This window comes from Anguilla rostrata, chromosome 3 (genome assembly GCF_018555375.3).
Source record: "Anguilla rostrata isolate EN2019 chromosome 3, ASM1855537v3, whole genome shotgun sequence".
Classification (NCBI taxonomy): domain Eukaryota; kingdom Metazoa; phylum Chordata; class Actinopteri; order Anguilliformes; family Anguillidae; genus Anguilla; species Anguilla rostrata.
Window position 1 is genome coordinate 53,469,705 of NC_057935.1, and position 22,365 is coordinate 53,492,069.

Below are 22,365 nucleotides of genomic sequence, written 5' to 3' on the forward strand. Positions count from 1 at the left end.
CTGGGGGGCCAGTGCGCACCCCTCTCTTTCTCCGGGCCATAAGCCCGGGTGGGAGGGTGGGGGGGGGGGGATGCCTGACAGGCGTAACTGGCACAGTCTGGGGACAAGGGGGCTCCGAGACATGGCCATGGCGGGTCCTCCTGCGGCAAAGGTATTATTCCAGATGGGGGGATTATGTATGGTCTAGCAGCGGGGCCTGAGCTTGTAAAGAGCCAGGGATTAGATGGCAGGATAATATAAAAACGCTGAGTGCTTCTCAAAGGGTAATTTTGCACAGCTGACTGTAAGGATCCCGACAGCGCGTGTGGGAAGGGGGCGGCGGGGATAAGGAAATAAAACCGGTAAAAAATATACACAAAGGACACCCCTCCAACCTCACACCCAGTCACCGCTGCCCGCGGCACAGCCAGAGAGGCGCAGGGATCAGGCCCGTGAACAGAAAAATAAAAAGAAGCCGTGCTGTTTGTCAGGGAAGTCTCTGAAGATGTGCAGACTGCAGGCCGGGCCCAGGCCGCTGTAAGACAAGCGCTGGGCGCAGCTCTTTGAGCGTTCAGACAGATGCCACTCCCCGCTATCCCTCTGAAGCAGAGCCCTCTGCAGCCTCCGCAGCGCACGTGAGTAGCATGTGTACCTCCTGAGCCCCTTCTTCCCGTTTCCCATTTCTCTTCATGTCTGTTGTCATTTTTTTGAAGGCCAGCTCCCTGCATCCGATTGTCCTCTGAAATCTTTGTTTTAAGGGACGTGAGGGGTAACGTTTTTTTGTTTTGTTTCCCGAGCGGAGCGCAAACGGCGCGTCTGAGACGGGCCTGCGGGCGCTGCTGTGGGCCTGCGGGCGCTGCACGTGTTTGGCGCGTCTCGAGCGCGTCCCGCGGTCCTTTGGTTGGGCTCGGCTCAGAGAGCGCCTCTGTTCCCGCTTCCTCTCGCCCTTGTGCTGAGATGCTGCATGCGCCGTGGCTTGCCAGGGTCGTTAGTAAGCAAAACACGAGCACATATGGCTCCCCTTCTCCCTCCCCCACCTTTCTGTCTCTCTTCTCTCTCTCCCTCCCTCCCTCCCTCCTCTCCCCCTTCCTTTCTCTCTCTCTCTCCTTCTCTCTTCTTTCCCTCTCTTTCCCTTTCACCCCTTCTCCTCTACCTCTCCTCTCTTTCTCTCTCTTATCCCCACTTCTACCCTATATCCCTTGCTTTTCTTTCTCTCTCTCTTTCTCTCTCTGCTCCCTCCTATGTCTGTTCTCTCATGCTTTTTTTCTCTCTATCCCTCTCCCTCTCTCTACTTCCCCTCTCCTACCTCCTTATTTGTTCTATTTTCCTTGCCCTCTCTCTCTCTCCTCTCTCCCTCTTTCAGTCTCCTGTGTCTGATTTATGAACATAAGCAACTTTGGAAATGTCACACATCTTAGGACTCCAGTGAGGTGAATGCAAATCTTTGTATTTTTCAACCCTCACACCCCCCCCCTAAAAAAAGACATTTAACCCCCCAAGCTTTCTGCTTCAGCCCTTGCCTCCTCCATCTATAAATAAAGTTTAGTGTTTTCGCTCACTGCTCAACCAGGACCGAGAGGTTAACCGTTTCAAAAACATAATTTTTTGCCTGGTTATGTTTTCAGAGGAAAACCTTGCGAAGCTCTCCTCGCACCAGGTCCCCGGGGGGGTTTTCAGCAGATTGGCAGTAATTAAACCCCTGGGTCCTCCCGCACTCGGCCTCTCAAGCGCCTGTTGTTCGGCTTGGACAAAGTCCTGTTGCATTTGAAAGGATATGGTTTGTGGCTCCCCGCTGCCCAATCAATTAAATTGAACACTCGCGGGTGTGAGATTTGTCGCCAATATCCTGATTTGCATGAAAGAGACAGGAAGTCACGTGGCTTATTACGGGGCGTTGAAGCCATTGATTGCGAGCTGAATGTAATGAGGCGAGGGAGAGAGATTTCTTCTCTTCCTCGAGGCCTCTCATCCTGAAAACGAAGCGCGGGGAAGGGAGGGGAGGTGGAGGGGAAGGGAGAGGAGCGGTGGCGGGAGAGGGGGGGAGGCGCTGAGACACGTGTCGGCTGTCACTCACGCAATCCCGCCGATCGATGGCGGCCATAACGAGGGGGGAAGAGGCCGCGCGTCCTCCAGCAGCCCTCCATCGTCTCGTTGCAGCCTCCCCTGCGCCATAACTACATCTAAAGCCTGTCATTAAACATTAACCGCACGTCTGGTCTCGGCTAATCCCCGTTCCGAGGCGCTCCCGGGCGCTCTGCGCCATGCTAAAGGGGGCGGAAAAAAACAGGCTTTAAAATCGGCAGCCATGTTCGGTAAACAGACCAGCGCCGGCCATGCCCAAGCATAGACTGCATTCCAGAAAGTCTCCGCTCTTTTCTTTTTTTTTGTATTTGGCTGGTTTGTTTATTTCCACGTCGTTTAAAAAATAGAGGACGTAACATAGCGAGAAATATACATATGAACACAGACAGTGCAAGATGGAGCTAAAAACCCAGAAGGACTTACATGGCACCTCACCCTTATCAGCAATAAGCAGAAGAATAATAAAAATGAAAATACAACATAACAATACAAAACTATAAAAAGAAAAAAAAAAAAATACCAACAAAAAAGACAATATTGTAAAAGAAAAAATAAGATCTCTTCAGCCCTAATGGACAGACCCAAAACAGGACCCATGCTTACCCGTTTGCTTGCAATGCCATGAGTGGAGGCACTTTATTGGTGCATAACTTGATAACCTAAGAAAACAGAACAAAGGACATATTACAGATACAAATGCATAATATACGTCCATGCATAATAGGAACCCTGTAAAGTGAATAATGTGGATCCACTGCTGTGCAAAGTTCCGGTTATGTCCCCAGTATCACAAATAAAGGACACCTGGGGCAAACTTGAAGAATTAAAAAAGGGGGAAAAAATAATTCATTAATAAATTTAGCGCGTTGTTTCAGCTTAAGTTAACATCAAAGCCACTGATTTAGTGTGGAGCAGTGAGTCCTAATTAAGAGAGTAAACTTGATACAGGAATTGAAAGGCTACGGAGTGAAAATAGATGCCTATTCTATGCCTAGGGGGTTACAAACGTGTGTAGTTTCAGATCGGGTGATTGTAAGGCTTATGTTTATTCAAATGATCAGAATTAGTCAAGGATGGAACAAAGGATAAATCACTGTTATAAATGTTTTTGCATTTGTTTTTGTTTTTTTACATCTCGGTCCTTCTTTTAATTGCTAGAATAGTACATTATTGTTAGGGTGACATACATGCATTGTCTTATTTTCCTCAAAGGATTGTATAACAGACACACTATCATGTCCTCTACATTCCAGCACAGATCAATGAATTATGCATTTTTAAAACCGTGTAGCGTTGGGTGTATGCGCATTCGTGATGGATGAGCATGGCTTCATGAATACCCAACGAGATGTGTGGAGCTCTGGTGTGCTGTCAAAGGCTCCCTCGTTTGAAGCATATTTTGTTGGCTATGACCCATCGTTTGTTTGATTCATGTGAGTCGGTGGTGGACAGCACATGTTAGCTCTGCACATCAGGGACTCTAGAAGCTTCTCTATTCCGTTCTCATATGCTGTACTGTACACGTATATGCTTATTAAAGGATCCGGTTGAGACACCATTGGGGTTCTTAGTACCAGGCTTGATAAAGTGCCAGAGAGTCCAAACAGTAGGCAAAATAATGAGCTGAATGGAATGTTCTCGCCTCCAAATATTATGTTCCTATGTTCTTGTGAGATGAACTCCTTCATTTCCTGTTAGTTATAGGAAACCAACAACCCCCGCCAACCTCCCCCCCCCACCCCCGCCACCCCCATCATGCTCAATTTTTTTTTAACGCCCCCACCTCCCACACCTCCCAGCTTTTTTGCTCCTCGGCTGCCTAGGGTCACTCATGGGCCAACCAGGGGTCAATCAGCGATCACCCGGGGATCAATGAACGCAGGTGATGGGGCAGAAGGGAAATGAAGGGCTGCTTTATTGCGCAAGACCGAGTGCCCTCGCCATATGAAAACATCAGAGGAAATCTAAAACGGCATTAAAACGCCGGGTTTTACGACCATAATAATGGGTCGGCTCTGCCTTGTCACTGACTGGGATCTAGAGCGGCGCTTAAGTGGGAGGCAGAGCAGGCTGCTCGCGGCTAATGCGAGCGCCGCAATGCCCAGGCTGCGCTAGAGGCGGAAAAGCGAGCCGACCGTTCAGTCATTAGCTCAAACGTTCCAAAGGGGCAAGTCAGCTGTTTATTATTGACACGGCGGCGAGCGCCTAGCATGTGTATGTGTGTAATTAGATAAGGCAAGCAATTGTTCTTTAATGCTACCGATCAAATTATCCAAAGACGGCGGATTGATTTTTTTTTTTTTTCTCCCCACCCTCCTTTGTTGTGAGTGTGTGCGCTCCTCGTACAGGAGCTCTGGATTTCTCCTCCCTGCTCGCTGCGAGGCGTCCGAGGCACGTGCCTGAGACACGAAAACCCACACGCTCCCAGCGCCGGCACTGTGGAGGACACTCAGTTAAATTGAACAGAAACTGCTTTGCGTTTCTTTGCAGATTGATCATCATGAGAGGGAATTTGCTGTGTATTTGCGAGGCCAGGAATTTCCATTAACTGAGATTGCTCTGGGGGTGGGGAAGGGGCGGGGGGGGGGGGGGGGGTTCAGGCTGTTGTTGACATGTGAGATGCCTCCAGAATTCAGAAGGAGGGCGTACGCAGCCACATTGACATCCTGTTTGCTGGCATGTTGCACACAGAAGATCAATATGACCTTACCTCCTGTGCTTCCTCCTTTGAAACTTAATTACTGATATTCAGCTACAAAGTCATCATACTCCAGCTGTCAATATTCATTGGGGATCATTACTGGCCTAATAAAAGAGGTTATTTACGGCGCGCTCCACTGACATCCAGTGGCACGAGGGATTTTTCTTGAGCCAGCTCAATCTGCCCCAGTGTTCCCAGAAGCATTGACCTGAAAAGGGAAAATTGACACCGGGATCGAGTTGGAAGATAAACACGTTAACTTCTGCTAGGCTGATAATGTTCCATGCGCTTAACCCCTAACTATATGACAAACGACGAGAGGCTTTTTCTTGTTTTTCTCCCCCACAGCGGTGTCAGTGAGCAGGGCGATCGGAGATCGCATTTAAACCCGTGTCCGTGCTTGATCGATTGCGGTTGGTCGTAACTGGGCGGCGTCGTTGCGTCTGTGCCGCTAAGAGAGGCGCGCGGCGCGCGCAAACACCCTCGCTGTCTCCTTCCTCTCTCCCGACGCTTCCTCCTCTCTGCATTGCAGCACTTCATAAATGCAACTGTGATCCTTTCCCAGGAAAAACAGCAGGCTCGTCCAAATTCCCCCTGCCTCCCGGACGTGGCTGTGTTACGACAAAGAGCCTCGTGGTGCCTTTTGAATGCCATATGTTAATACAGTCGATAAATCAATACCGCCATGTAATTTTAATGGATGGCCAGACGAAGCGCGCGTGAGTGACACTCAGTGGGAAACACTGACCCCTGGAGGAGATTGTGTGCCACTGTACCTTTAACGCCCCCACCCCGCACGCCCACAAGCTCTCCCACTCTGTCTTGATTAATCTGGTCCACAGTACATCAGCGCAGTTGTTGTTAATGCATACTGCGCCGCTTTCCCAAAGCAATTAGCAAAGGGGCTGCCCTTCTCTCGCGTTATCAACAACAAGTTGCTTCCTTAAGCATGTCTAAGCACATTGATTTATTTATATATTCACTTTTAAAGCCTCTACCCAGCTCTATACGTAACAGCAGGGATGGGCACTGTCAGACCTAATTCAAAACACGCTGCCAAAAAATCAGTCCTGACAGAGGACGTCGAGTACAGCCATAGAGCAAAATGGGATTCACCATAGCTGGTGTTCAAACATACAATAACAGTACACGGCTCATACTGTAAGAAGGCATGTACTGTTTTGATGAGTGCACTGACACTGAATAATTAAAAAAAAAAAGAAATTCTTTGAAATTTCTAACAGTTTTTTTTTCCCTGACAGTTTCAATTGATTTTGCTTCCAGAGTCCATAGCACTAAATTCTTGTCTCCTCTATCTCCCCAGGGATCCAAACAAGCCAGTGCCCCAGGACACCAAGTTCATCCACACCAAGGCTAATCGTTTCGAAGAGGTGGCCTGGTCCAAGTATAACCCCCAGGACCAGCTGTACCTGCATATTGGGCTCAAGCCTCGTGTCCGAGACCACTACCGGGCCACCAAAGTGGCCTTCTGGAAGCACCTGGTGCCGCACCTCTACAACCTTCATGACATGTTCCACTACACCTCCACCACCACCAAAGTGCCCCCGCCGGAGACTACCCAGAATTCCCTGTCCACCAAGAGGCCCAATGGCAAGAACTGGCCCTTCAACACCAAGCGGCCGCCCATGTCGCCGGCCTACAACAGCGAGAACGGCAAGGAGCCGTGGAATGGGGACGAAGAGACGGGCCCCCTGGTGGTGGAGAACCCGCGCGACTACTCCACCGAGCTGAGCGTCACCATCGCCGTGGGCGCCTCCCTGCTCTTCCTCAACGTCCTGGCCTTCGCCGCCCTCTACTACCGCAAAGACAAGCGCCGGCAAGACTCGCACCGCCAGCCCAGCCCCCAGCGCCAGACCACCGCCAACGACGTGGGCCACGCCCCCGAGGAGGAGATCATGTCCCTGCAGATGAACCAAACCCACCACGACTGCGAGGGCGGGGCCCCACACGACCCCCTGCGTCTGGCCTCCCTGCCGGACTACACCCTGACCCTGCGCCGCTCCCCCGACGACATCCCGCTCATGACCCCCAACACCATCACCATGATCCCCAACTCCCTGGTGGGCGTGCCCAACCTCCACCCCTACAACACCTTCACCGCGGGGTTCAACTCCACAGGCCTGCCACAGTCACACTCCACTACCCGAGTATAGCTTTAAGGAGAGAGAGGGGTGGAAGGCAGGAGTCTCTTTTTATAAATATATTATGGGTCCGGGGGAGGGGGGAGTTGGGGGGGGAGTTGGGGGGGGGGGGGTCAAAAGAAGTCATTTTAAAAAGACTTTTACTACAGAGAGTGAAGGAAGCTCTTTCAGGATGTCAGGTTGTGCAGAACTGCCAAAATAGAACTGCCTTTCTTCTTCAGACCGGATGGGAAGGCTTTCAGCAGTGTGTTTTTTTTTCTAAATATAATTTTAAAAACGGCCTTTTTAAGCAGATTGGGGAGAAATTAACACTTTATTCTCAAACAAAATAACAAAAATGAGAAGTGCTTTTTATTTCATCTTTTGGTCTCTTCTAGAAAAAAAAAAAAAAAAAACAATTGCCTGGAAGATGACATACAGTATGTGTATTTAAGCTGTTTTCTTTCAATGCCTTACAAAAAAAGAAAAAAAATGAAGAAAAAAACAAAACAAAAAAAGAAAAAAGAAGCTTGTTATTATTTTTTCTTGATTTCTGTTCTGACCTGCAACATGTAATCTGTGTGGAAACGTGGTGTGTTTCATGGATGACAGGATTCACTGAACAAAAGGAAACACAGAGAGAAGTACAGTGGAAGGCAACCAGTTTGTCTGTTGCATATCTTTAGAATAAAACCGCAAGTTGTTTTATCATTTTTTAAACTTACAATAAAGATGACTCGTCTGAAATAGACTCTGCCTAAGGACAAAGATTCAGAGATAAGGACAATGTCGGTGTGATTGTTTTGTTAAGAAAAAGTGCATCTTTTACAGAAAAAAAGTATCTATCAAGCTATATATCTTATCGCTCCATGAAATGCACACTCACGCAACGTGCCCTGGGCATCTGTGTTGTGAGTGTGTGTGTGTGCGTGTGCGTGTGCGTGTGTGTGTGTGTGTGTGTGAGTGCGTGTGCGTGCGTGTGTGTCTACGTACAATTGTGTGTGCGTTTGGGTGTGCATGTGTGTACGTATGTGTGTGTGCACCAGTTTTCGGTTTGTAGAAAATGTGTGTGATGGATGCGGGAGGGGCATCTTATCCTGTTGTTGATTTGATTCACCACATGTCGTGTTTCAGCTGCGTCTGTGGCTGTCTGTCTTTCCGTAATAGCACTTTTTTCTTTTTTTTAAAAAGTCATTTACATCTAATTTTACTTAAAACAAATGAGAAAATAAATCGATTATTTTAAAAGTAAGAAAAAAGTAGTTAAAAGTTTCAACTGAACTAACTGACACCATTATATTGACTTTGTAATTGCTCCACTCAAAAGGAAACAGTGGCCTGTTTGTGCTGAATTAATTTAGGCCAGCACATACATTCATTTCTTTTGAAATATACATACATATGAGCAGGCATACATATATATATAGGGCTTCTATGAAGATATTGCTCACATAGGCTGCAATTGGGTGTACTACTGATTAATTTTAAAACCGAAAGTAGTTATGAATGGAATATAAGTCTTTACTGTGCACATGCCATCATTGATATTTTGAACACCACAAACTGATGCTACAGCAGATGTCTTTATAATAGCTCTATATGTATATCTATGTACAAATATATTTAATATTTATTTATGTATACCAGATGTATACGTGCTAATTGTGCCGTGTGCCAAATTAGGTCCATCGTTCTGCCGCAGAGTTCTGTATTTTGATAAATATTCTGTTTGCTCTTATGCTTCGTTTTGCTTTGATTTATGTCAGGGGCTTGTGTTGAAATATCGCGAGTGGGGTTCTGATGATTTCTCAAGAACAAAACAACCTCTGCTCCGTTTTTTTTTTTTTTCTTTTTATCACTGCACCCACTGGAAAAACAGGCTAACACCTCTGTGAGCCCTTTACAGAACAGGTTTCAATTAGTGTGGGGCCTGGAGATTATGGGTGAGACTGAGGCGGAAGATGATACAAGGGATAAACTCTTCCCCTGGTTACGAACGGCATACAATGACTGCTGTACATGTGGTTTTTGTTTGAAAAAAAAAAAAAGAAGGAAAGGGCAACAAAAAAAAATTTAATTTGTCACTGACAACTGTGTGGCCTCGATACATTGAGGGATGACACCTCCTGGTTTGATGAGAGAATGTCACTTTCGCTGGTTTGCATAATGGAGACTAATACTTAGCCTACAGTATGGGTTCTACTGTGACTGTGTACAGCTTTGTTTGCGTTGGATAAACAGCCCCACTGTACCTTGTTTTACATTTATCTCAGGTATACCTGAGCCTGGCCAAACGTAATATTTTGTATCTTGGTGCAATTGCCAACACAGTGCCCAATGTGGCTCAACTGAGTCGGGGTGAAATTTCTTCAGCACTACCATTGTCTATTACCATAAGCTGCCGATTACATTTCAAATGTCTCTTCCATTTATATTTAGCGTAATGTCATAGAGAGTTATCATTCCAGTAATTCAAGTGGCAATTTTAAACTGTGTCTCACATTGTATGTACTCAACTAAGGCAAATTTTGTCTGTAACAAAGGTGCAGTTTCATCTAATAACACCTACTTTCGCTTTCAAAACAATATAGATGACTGCTATTTTCTGCTATTTATTCTGCTAGATCACTAAAAGTTATCTAGAAAGCTATGGTTTTACGCAAACACGTTACCATTCACGCTTAGCTGGCTGCACTGGCTTTTGAAGTTTCTTCCTTGTCGAAATGTGGATTATGTTGCTTAGCTTTCCAAATGTTATTCTCAAACCTGTCTGCTCACTGGGGGGTGGGGGGTGGGGGGGGCAAGTAGCTAGAAAAACAAACCAAGACAGATAAACTTTTCATTTTGCAATATGACATTCAGGCAGTGGCTTTTCTAAAGATCTTACTTTAAGCCATATTAACATAAATGGAATTGCATAAACAGCAGACAAACAGCAGGCGACAAGAAAAAGAAAAACTTTTATTTCACTGACATAGATGTCGAGATGTATAACAAAAGACTGGAATAGGAAAACCAACAATTCCTTTTTAATTTAATTTGACTCTTATATTCGAAATAGCAGCAAAAGTCCGAATGGCTATGCCACTGGGGTAACCTTCGGTTCTGAACCATAGTTACAGGTGTACACACTGTGGTAAAGATGAGCTTGTGAACAAGACATGAAATTGGAAGAAGTAATACAAGCAAGTAAGGAGGTCGGGAGGAGGAAATGATAACATGTTTTCTCCTTCATTCCGAACACACATAATGTTCAGCGTCCACTCTCTTCTCCCTGACCGTGTTCAGGCCTCGTCAGCTCCATAATGGTGTTGTAGCCACCGCAGTTTCTTCACCATAAAGGGCATTTAGCAATGCTGGTTCCCTTCCCCCCAGGTCTTCACTAACAGTTAGCCTAACTGCACTGAAGTGGTATCAAGATTTATTAGCTCTGAGAAATGGTGATAGGTTTAAAGTCTCCCAACAAAGGTGTCAACACCACCGGGCAAATCAATGTCATCCCTGTCACTGCTCCCCCTCCTACCCACATATCCATGCCCCCCCCCCCCCCACCCACCCCTCAACCCAGAGGCCACAACTGTCCTTATCCATCCAATCAGCCTGTCTAAAACATTATCCGTGTAAAGAGCTAAAGTCTCCCATCGACTGGCTTATGCTCAGATTTTTGAAAGGAAAGGTTTTGCCATCTCATATCAGCGAAAGATTTAAATAACATGACACATACAAGTTAGACATTTATATGCACGCGTGTTTGCACGCACGTTCGCACGCTCGCAGGCACACACAGCCCCTTACTCAATTAGGGCTGATTGTGCGGAACGGAATAGGCACTCAGACAGTCACCGGCAGAGCCGAGCTCTTGCGCAGCTCTGGATGTGAACTTGGTTCCTGGTGAAGGCCATTAATTCCGGCCCATTTAAGTCATCAGTGTCAAACTGGGGAGAGTGGGAGCGGGCTTAAGGAGCGGTGAGGAGTGCGCTCGCCGCCGTCGCGAATCTCAACCCACTGGTCCACGGCTCATTATTGTCCATCAGCTGGGGGAGACGGGGTAGGGGAAACCGAATTGTCCATGTCCTCACTCCTGGCATGTATTTCACTCTGGGAGTCTGCATGGACTGTGGACACAACTGCGAGGTCTCTGTGGTAGCATTGCAAAAGGTTGAAAAGCAGGGTACAGGTGCAGCCTTAGCACTTTGTGGACTGAGATGCACTGCGGGAGTGGAGGAGGGGTGAACAGCAAGAGGAAGTCGAGGAAATATTGAGACGGTCTGTTCTTTTGCCGTTGATATCTACAAACAAGTGTCAGACTGCAGTGCCTGTAGACAGTGGCTGTGGTGCACAGCTGCCAACTTTTGCTGTAGACACTGACTCACACTGGACAGTCCCCGCTCAACAGTAGACATCTGGCTGCAGTTAGTACAAACCCTAGTGGCTGTGATAGTATACTCCTTACTCAATAGTATACATAACAAAAATGAGAAATCAAATACCTGCGACACATGCAAATATGTTTAAGCTCAGAGACAGTGGCTTAGGCTTCCCCGAAATGCATTGCATATTCAGATTAAAACACTGTCATTTATTTTGTTAAACGGATTAATGCTCTAATCATAGGTCATACTGAGGTGAAAACTGTTTGAAAAAATGAGTAAGCATTAGGAATTTTATCTCCATGTATTTGAGGGATGAATATGTTCGGACATTTAACAGTTACTTACCACATGCCTTAATATTACAGCCCTTTCTGTTTAGATCTTAGTTCAAAATTTCACTGATCATCAAACTTCAACCAATGCAACTAGGAAGAGCACTCGAAAGGAAATTCAGGCTCCAAAATTAATCCACGTATAGCCCCATAATAGTCTTCAGTGTCTGTGTCCACATCTGTAATATATTAAAATTATTAACATTATTATGAGTATTTTGTACTTTGTAACTGTATGTATGACATATCATTCAGAGTCAGAGCCACCCCCCCTGACCATGACTATATTTTCCACAACAGCAACACAGATGATGCCAAGCAAACGTGTTCTGCATGTGCCAAAAAAAAAACAAGTTTCCACCACCAGAAGGGACCTGACTCTGCGTGTGTGTATGCTCATGTGTGTGGGTGTGTGATTGTATGTGTGTGTATGCCTGTGTGCGCATGGGTGTGATACAAGTCTCTCAGGTTACAGACCTGGGCACACTGCCAGTATACAGGCTGGTATCGCACATGCGCACATGCATACACACAGGATGTGCATTTTCCACATTGTGTCCACTGCAGCAGTATCATGCCACGTTGTCCAATCGCTGAGGGGGTGAGGGGGTGGAGGGCATTTGCAGGGTGTTGGAATCTGTACATGCAAGTTAATTGCAGTGGGATGCCATACAAAGCTATGAATTTCAAGCTGTTAACAAATATCATAATTAAAAATAATAAAAGCAACTGTATTATTATTTTGTTCTTCTTATGGTTATTTCAACTATTACTATGACGTCTGACCATTTTTGTCATTGGTAATCCTGTTAACCCTGCTCCACCATCTCTCTCTCTCTCTCTCTCTCTCTCTCTCTATCTCTCTAACTCTCTCTCTCTCCAGTTTGTTTCCCTTGCACGTCTTTGGTGTGTAAGAGAGATAGCGGTGTCATTGTATGAGGTGTACAGTAGATAGGTAAATGAAACTACTCCAGAAGTATTAGCCTGCTTTTCATCTGGGACAGTAATGGACATTGCCAAATGTTTCTGATGTTTACAGGAAAAACAGCACCCACAGTAGACAAAATTCTTTTTTTTCACAACAGCAAAGGTTTGGTATATTTTTCAGGTTTGTAATTGAAATTGAATAAGCGCAATGGTACTGGAGCTGTGTGAATCACCTACCTTCAATATTTTGAAAAAAAAAGACATTTGTAAGTGAAAATAAAGATTAAATCAATTTAAAAAAATGGTCTGTGACTTCATGTACATGGTGTGATCATGCTAATTCTACACCTGATTAAGATTCAGTGTAAAAAACAATTAACCGACAAAGCCCTGTTTCTGAACATAGCCATTCCCAGTAACTCCATAGAATGTATTTATACCAGTGCAAATTGATCTTATTCAAAATAAACTATCTATATGTCTTTATATACTCCATTGTGACTCATCTTGTGATTGTGAAATGTGCCCCTCTTACACTTCAATTCATATTGTTCAATCTTCCAGGGTTTTTTTTATGACAATACCATTCATGTTGTCACACAGCATCTTTACAATGTTGCCGCCCTCTCCCATTTTGAAATGACTGATACGGTAGCAAAAACTCCATCAAGTTATTAATTGCTCAGGTGGCAGGCCCGTGTGTGCAAAGATATGCAAAGATCAGAAACAATTACATTTAGCAATTGAAGATACAATCCTGAACGTACTATTGTCTTGATCAACTGACACAGGTGGGTCATACTGCCCAGGTAGCATAAAGCCACTGATTTGTCAGCAAGTAACAGTTCCTGGCCTAATCTGGAGAGAGCATCCAGCAATGAAATAAATGTGAAGGTCTGTGTGTAGTAGCAATGAGAGAAGCTACAGAGGATGTTTATAAGTGACCAGCAGAGGTCAGCCTATGGAAGGCTTTCACACACTGGAGTCATGTGATCATTGAGGGTGTTTCTCAGAGGAGTCTGGTGCTGTTCTGAAGTGAGTGTTTCCTGTATTGGCCTCAACACACTGCACTGAATATGAGTACTAGCTTCCTATATAATTGGGAAAACCAAATCACTGAATAATATATACCTATGTATATGATTGTTTTGCACACTCTCACACACACACACACACACACACAAAAACACACAGTGAAATATCTATACAGTACCTCAGGAGTACAGTACAGTGACCGTTTTCTCCACCCGTGTTTTCATAAGGTTTCTCAGGACACATTGTTATCTTAACTGGTATGATACTATGGGTGGGTGTGCTTGAGACATTTCAATGGGAGGTCAGAGTTAGGTTACTGAAGACATTAGCTCATGCAGTCAGTCACGCTGTATGTTGCTTAATTATTTTTTTTTTAAAAGTATTTGTAATAGGCGCATGATGAAATTTCATCATAGATATTGTCATTTATGACTGCTGAATGGGGGGAAAAGCTCATTTCGAGATTAGCTTGAGAAGAAAGACAGCAACTGTTGAACGTTTTTATTTATGAAAACAAATTCAATCTAAGAACAGCTATTCGCTTCAATAATTTTATTCTTTTGCAAATATTTTCTGAGCAACTTTTTGTAAGGAGACACTTTTATGCCATTGAATAATGTCCAATCGATTTTAATGAAAATTGCCAGAAAATACACTATATGCCTAAAAGTATGTGGACACCTGACATCCAACACCGTTCTCAACAAAACTATTTCTATATGGACCTCCATGTGTGGCCAGGGGCATTGTCATGCTGAAACAGGAAAGCGCCTACCCCAAATTTTTGGGAAAGCACAGAATCATCTAGAATGTGATTTTATGCTGTAGCATTAAGGTTTGCTTTCAGTGGTACTAAAAGGCCTAGCCAAAACCATGAAAAACAGCCCCAGACGAAGTGGTGTCAAAATACTTTTGGCCATATAGTGTACATATAGTATATACATGAACATGAGCATGTTTACGCAGCCAGGGAAATGTTTTAATTTTATTTTGAATCCTTATGCCAGGCGACACTTACTGAAAAACTATAAATTAGGTTAAGCAGAAATACATCAATGCTGAGAATAATTTTTTTTAACCCTGTGAAGTTATCACAAGTCATAAATCACAGAGGAAGTGAGATGATAGCCAGCTGGCGATGGGTATAGGACTTAATATATAATTTTTCAGTATCTGGGCTAAATATTAATCGGCTCTGGTAAAGGCAATACTTTTTTGAATTTAATTTATGCAGTTTCACTTTGTATCAAACATGTCAAAATCTACTTCATTTATTTTGAATGCAAACTGTGGGCAGTATTTGCTGTGAGGATACTTTGGTTGCACATTTTGAGAAGAAATTGACACTTTGACAGTTGTAGGAGAGGGCAGATAATGGAGGTTCTTGGTGAACTAATTCCTCATCAACCATGCTGTACAAATCCACTTGCTGTGTAGTGATCTAACATGCATTCTACTCTATTTTCTGCTTTGCTCTTTCACACAGTGCTTTCTGGTCTCATTTCATTCAAAGGAAACATTTCCTCTGTAGAGCTCTGTATTCTTATCAGGGTTTAACAAGCCTCACAAATAAAAATGTATGTTTATCTGTGTGCTATTTTAAACTGTTTATGCTAGTTATATGTAATTGTTTTATGGTTACATGCGCATTTAGCTGGTTCTTTAAAAGTGCACATGTCCACCTGTACAAGATCTCTCTCTCTCTTTCTAAACACACACACACACATATATACTATAGTGTATCAAAAGTGTTTTACATTAACATAGGAAGTGTTTATTTGCATATATGAAGATCCTTAACCCTGCCCCACCATCTCTGTGATCCACAATCGATAACAGTGATTTGATTCAAAAGTAAGATATTGAATGCAAATACAGTCCCGTAGATCAATGAAATTATTCGTTCTTTTTTTTAAGTGAAAATTTTTTTTTAAGAATAAATTTGAGCGATTTTGAAACAGGAACCAATATTTATTCTTAATTTATCCCATTCTCTGCCTTTTCAGTTCATCTTTTTCAGCAGAGGCACCCTTTAAGAGTTTAAGAAAGGTGTATTTTCATTAGCCTGCTGACTTCCCATAGATCGTTTGACTTACTGAGACAAATGTGCCTCAGTCTGTGTTGACTCCTTGAAGTTATCAGTAACATGATGATGCAATCATCCTCAGAAGTTATACTTCAAAGTTCTTTTGAAAATAAAAGCCCAAACTGCCAAGAAATGTTGTTTCAATGTCGTTGTGAAATACGTTCTTTGAACACAAAGGTCTGTTTGTATAATTGAAAGGCACTGGGAAAGAGACAGGCCCATCGAGGCTATTCCTTGTACTTTTTGTTGATGCCGTTGTTAAATGCCTTCTGCTAACTCTGTTCATTAGTGAGAACAAATGCACAACATTCTGTGGGTCGTTTCCTGCTGAGAACTTCATGTGAAATGTGTGCATTCAAGCAATTGGTGCTGTCTTGGTATTCCGTTGGTCAGGCAGCATCATTATATTAAGCAGTATTCATACTCTGTCTGTCACCATTACGACTGCTAGCTTTCTCTTCACCACTTAAAAACAAAAATAATGCTCTCACCAGCAATCCTACATAAAATATAAATAATTGGGTAACAGGCCTAGTCCATTCCCAGTAAATATTTACAGGACAAATGTTTACAGACAAAATGTCATGCAATTTCTTATACATCCTAGGGAGCATACTAAAGGTAGAAATTTATTCTGGAAACAGAACATTATCAGTTTTGTCTCTTATTTTCACAAATGGATTTTTTATCCATCATCTTCATACATAGACATGAATGGAATCATATTTTCTGCACTGATGTGCATTTTGGACATCCTTCACATTTTTAACTGTGCTATCTTTCTTCACATTACCACGCAGAAGTGATTTCTTTCTTATCTCATCAGTCAAATCATTCAAAAGCGCACTTTTAAGTCCATCCACATTTTATGTATGTCCTGCCACCATCTTCGCTAGTCTGTTTGTCTTGGCTCAATATCTAGTTGTAATATACAAACTTGATGGGATACATTTGGCTAAGCTACTCTGACCCAAGCCAATTTGGTTTATAATATTTCTATAAACATTTTTACAACTTAAGTATGACTTGTTTTTGAAACACTGAATAAACGTACATAAAACAGAAAGGGCAGAGGTGGATACATTTTGGCTGATGGTCATTGGTCAGGAAGTGACAATATGCACATGCAAATGTCAATGTTAGAATGGGCCATATATTGAAAATAATGTCAGTGATCTATGTGTTCACAACAGTAAGCATTTTTCAAGTATGAAAAGTCATACTTTGCAAATATATACAGTATAATGCTTTTATTAACCATAATAAACAATCGGAAGGTAGCTACACATCTTTAATGTCAACATTTTAAATCTCAATCAAATTTTTTGTAATTCATTATTGTAATTGTTTTTTATGTTTTTTATTCATTCGTTAATTTTTTTTGCTCTGTGGATGCGGATAAACGTGCTTCTACTTTTATTGGTAAATATAGCACCCAGAGGATACTTTTCAAGCTGGTAGTTGGGTAGATCCATTTCTATTGTGCAAGGGAAGGAATCCTCCTCTAAGTCATTCCTCTCAGTGATAACGGATGGAATAATTAGAGGCAGAAGTCAGGCCCTTTAGGGGTGCGTTAGCGTTCCCCGCTCCAGCACACTGACGCAGGTCAGCTCTCCAGCCTGGCTTCCAGCATTGTTTTCACCCTGAAGAATGGTTTCCCTTCAGCTCCACATTAGCCCTCTCCCCGAGAGAGAGCCCATACGTCTCCACCCCCCCCCCCCCCCTCCCCGCAGCAAAAAGTGGGAAGTTCACAGATGCTAAAACCATAAGTTTCATGTTCCCAAAAACAAAGGCTGCTGCTTGGCTCACTCATCTCCCCTTGTTATTGGAATGCATCAGGAAGTTCTTTTGAGTTCTGGGGGGCCAAGTATTCATAAACAGCCCCCATCCGCCCCACCTTTTCCTCGAGTTGAGACCGCTTTCTGGTGGACAGCTCCTAGCGCAAATTTCCAGAACAATCTGTCTTCAGAGAGAAATGAACAAACAAAGTACAGCATGCAAGGAATGTCCAGCTTTCCTTCCCTGTAGGAAGCCACTGTTCCCTGGCCTTAAACAGCAATAATGTAAAGTGCAGCTTCTAAGTGATACATTATTTAACATTGTGCCTTGTAAGCCAACCCCCAGGGTAATCTGAGTTATGAATACATTATCAAAATTATTTTATGGCACAAATAACATTGTCACCATCTGTACGCTGCAATATCTGAACGATGAAAGAGGAAATCTGCCACCACCTTCGATGACTGACAATTCTTCACCGTGGGTAATTCAATCTACAGCCTTCAGCGGAATAAATGTTTATTGTAAATGCAATACAAAAGGAGCTTCTGAAAGAGGGATCATTGAATCATTTTGGAGAATGGCTGTTGACTTGTGAAATCAGGAGCACGTGAACATTGGGAGTGCATAACGGCCTCAGAAGTAGACGTGTTAACACTACATGGTGGACGTGATCCGCAGACTCACTCAGTGAAGTCACAGCAACTGTTTCTCATCGTGTGTGTGTGTGTGTGGGGGGGGGTTGTGGACATTACGGGTCAGATTATCAGAGGGGTCAGTCTGTATCCTGGGTTTCCCGTCCAGCTGTTGCCAGAACAACAACAGTCCTGCTATCCTAAAACTATTACGTAACGCATAAATTGTATGGTGCAAGTAGTACTGTGATGTGGAACTCCCTAAAGAGTGGCAGATGAAGATTAGAGATTATTATTATTATTATTATTATTATTATTATTATTATTATTATTATCATCATTATTATTACAGTTCCAAGCACATAGTGATGGAACACTATTTTTTCTGCTGGAAATTCTTTTTCTCTTATAAAAGTACCTCAGAAACCATAGGTTTTCGAACTTGTTTCAGGTCCTGTTTCAGGTCCTGCCACAACATCCCTATTTGGTTCAAATCAGGACTTTGCCTAGACCACTCCATAAATAGAATTCTTTTCAGCCATTCAGATGCAGACATACTTTCGTGTTTTGGATCATTGTCTTGCTGAATAATCCAAATATGCTTCAGCTCAAAGACAGATGACTGGACACCTTAAGAAAATCCTGGTACAGAGCGAAGCCTCTCCACACCATCACATTACTACCACCATGTTTGACTGTAGGTATAATGTTTCTACTGTAAAATAGTTGATTTACTTTACTCCAGAAATAATAGGACCTATGTCATCCAAAAAGTTCCACTTTTGACTCGTCTGTGCATAGAACATTATCCCAAAAAGCAGTGGTGTCCATCTTGCTACTCTTCCATGAATCCCATTTTGGCCCAGTCTCTTTCTCATTGTGGAATCATGAACACTGACCTTAGCTGAGGCCTGAAAGGCCTGCAGTTCTTTGGATGTTCTTCTGGGATCTTTGGTGACTACCCAGATGAGTTGTCTTAGACAGATTTGGAGAAATTTTGGCGGGCCAGCCACTCCTGGGATGATTCACCTCTGTTCAAAGTGTTCTTCTTTTGGACATAATGGTGCTCACTGTGATTCGGTGGAGTCCCAGAACCTTGAAAAATGGTTTTGTAACCCTTTACAGACTGATATATTTCAACAACTTTTTTCCCATCTCTTCTGGAATTTCCTTTAATTGTGGCATAATGTGCTTGTATAACCTTTGTGGTGACAGCATCATTCTGATTGTAAGGTTCAATATTTGTAAGGTTTAGATTCAACAGGGCTGGCTGCAGTCTAACATGGCTGTGTTCAATCATTTGAATCTAATTATCAATTAGATTTGGTTAATTTATTGAGTAATTTATTGATTATTTGTATGGGTAATGTGGGCGTTTGATAACTTCGTTCATTATATAAATGATATCATTTTAAAAAATGCCTAAAAGTACATTTTGTCTAAAGATGTGAAACCATTCAGTGTGATACGTAATGATATAGGAAATCAGTCGAGGCAGTGGATCTTACAGTGAAACTGGAGAGACTAGATCTTATGCAACCCAGGTGGGGTGTTTTATTTACAGAGTGCCTCACAACATATATACATGCATATATACACAAAACAACTAAATTAGAACATCAATTATATCTGACTCATGCCCACCTACTGCCAGCAACCCACTGACGGCAAATGACCCGCTTAAATACTTTGTATTGATGTACATTAGCCAGACTGTGCCATTTATACACGAAACAATTTGATTATCTCACTGAAGAAATAACATTGCAGCTTCAGGAGACTGAGATACACAAACATACTATAAACCATCAAATCACATGAACTCTTTGGCCGCTATTAACAAATTAAACCTAAGTGATTTAATACTGTTGTCTCATGTAAAATGATCAACAAGAGCACCACAAGGTTTTAAAATAAATAAATAAATGTTTTAACAAATTCCCGTTAGCTCATTAGAGCTAGCATGCCAAAACTCGTCATAAAACCAACAGGCATGATTCAACACCAAATAATTTCATAAGATTGGGACTGGTCAGTGGCACTATAATCACCTTCCAAACTCAACATTGAAAAATAATCAATTAACTGGGTACAATATTAATCGTTAAACGTTGTGGGACAAATTCTTCCTTCAGTGGTTCCTACCGCTGATTCTGAAGTAGACCCACTCTCTTTAAAACTGACTGTGATCCCACAGTGCTGTCCTCCTAAACTGTAGGTTACAGATAAAGACCAGCATTATTTTTTAAATCCTCTGTAGCAAATATACAAAAAGATATGCTGAAAACTGGGAGTATCAAAATATCAAAATATCTGTCTGCAATTAGATGAACTGACAACGTGAAACATTCCATATACATTTATCAATCTTAATCAGACTATAGACTTAAGATCTCGGGACACTAAAGATGATGTCTGTAAACCCACATTACATTGATTGATGGAAGGGGCTAATAAAGATATAATATTCTTTCTGAGGCTTTCAACATAACTCCCTCCACCTTACAAAACATTAAACTAGGGAGTGGCCTAGTGGACGAGGATCAGGCCTTGTAACATGGTTGTTGGATCAGATTCTATAGCTGCCATCTCTAAGATATGAGCAGTCAGCTAACGGATGCAGTCAGGATGATTTTTATGATCCCACACGGAAATTCAAATGTCACACTAACCATAATACCACAAAAGTTTATCAGAAAAAAAGCTGTTTTTTGATGACCAAGATTCGTAAACATGTCAAGAGGACATTGCTTGCTTATTTGTCGGTCTACCTTGTTTGTGTTCCATGTTTTCTTTGTCTGCTTTCATGATGTGTGCTTGAAAACCATATAATTGCTGCTTGCAACTATTCTTCTTATTATTATTACTATCATTTTACTTTTTTACTATTTTTAGTAAAATGGTGTTATCTAAATTACATTTAATATAGGCCTATCAGCATATATCGAACTACTAACTGCCCCCATCACTCTTTCAACTGTGGATCCAGTCACGACCGATAAAACAGTAGTTGTAAGTATACTATAATTATACAATTGCTTGGTGAACCTGTCAAAATGAAACCAACTTGTCAACATGGTAATCCATAAATCATGAAAATAAGGATAAACAGTCCAAATAAAAACTGTTTTGCCATCAGCACAAATGACGAACGTCCTGTCTGAATCGTCCGCTAATAGCCCTGGGCTTGAATTTGTGGATTTCCTTGTTTGTCTGCAGGCACGGTCTGACAACTGAAACAAAACTCAAAGGCAAAGAGGAAGTTGGGGTATTTTGGCGGGGGGGTTGTCATGTGTTCTGGCAATGACTCTTTCCCCTTTTCTAGAAATGATAGGGCACTTGACTGAAATGAGAATTCAATGAGAGTCATAGCAGGGCTGCAGCTGAATGTTTGTTTGGCAAGGCCCCTAATCCAGGACACATTTTCACTTTTTATACAGCTGGACATTTTGGTAAATAATTTCATTTGCAGTGTGTAAGTTTTTTTTAGCCACTCTATATTTCACCTCATCTGAATGTTAACCAATCAGGACTGCTCTCTGCAAGGAGGTCAATTAGGACAGGTACCTGCCTGTCAATCATGTTGCACGTTTGCAGCACTGTCAGAGCAGAGATACAAAAGAGATAGTGCTATAGCTTGCTAAGTGCCCAGAAAACAAAACAAGAATGGCAGAGAAAAATCTGCCAGAATTACCAGTTTCGCCTTTGACGACAACGGCGTATACTGATTCATTAATTTTTTTAAACAGGTAAGAAAGAACGACAAAGATGAGATTATAATGATCAAAAATGAATTGAAGCAAGTGAGAGACAAGACTCAAATGAACATCGATTTGGCTTTTCAGTGAGAGCTCAGGGACTTGACAGGCTTCAAAAGTGACTCTGAGATTGCAATATTTCTGCGAGACAGGTGATTGTCTTGCTTGTTCTATGTCTGTTAGAATTTATTTCCCCGAACTGTGTAGGCGATGTATTTAGAAAATGTTAGCTAGTTAGCTGATGTATTATAGATGCTGTACATTAGGTGTTATCTTGTAGCTAATCTGTAGCTAGCTAGATATGTTTATAGGTAACTATGCTGTTCAAGCAAAAAAGGAAATTGCACACTCCAGTTCCAGATGCATTTAGTAATGTTTATTTGACCGTTGTTTCACCTGTAACTTTGTCTGAGTCTCATATAAGCAAAACGCTGGTGATTGCATTTATCGACTTTAAATAAAAACTATAGCTATGTCCATCGTTTATATTCATTTCAATGGTATGTGTTTTATTTTCTACCTGGGAATGATGCATGA

General features: G+C 42.5%; 1 protein-coding gene across 3 annotated transcripts in view; it reads left to right on the top strand.

The window, feature by feature from the left end:
- Positions 1-6,997, top strand: part of nlgn3a (neuroligin 3a) — a 206,793-nt gene extending 199,796 nt beyond the window's left edge. For all 3 annotated transcript variants that reach the window (XM_064328187.1, XM_064328188.1, XM_064328189.1), the window contains one exon: positions 6,087-6,997. In XM_064328187.1, the coding sequence (XP_064184257.1) occupies positions 6,087-6,936 (850 nt within the window). In that variant the 3' untranslated portion in view covers positions 6,937-6,997. The remainder of the gene's footprint in view (positions 1-6,086) is intronic.
- Positions 6,998-22,365: the final 15,368 nt, after the last annotated feature.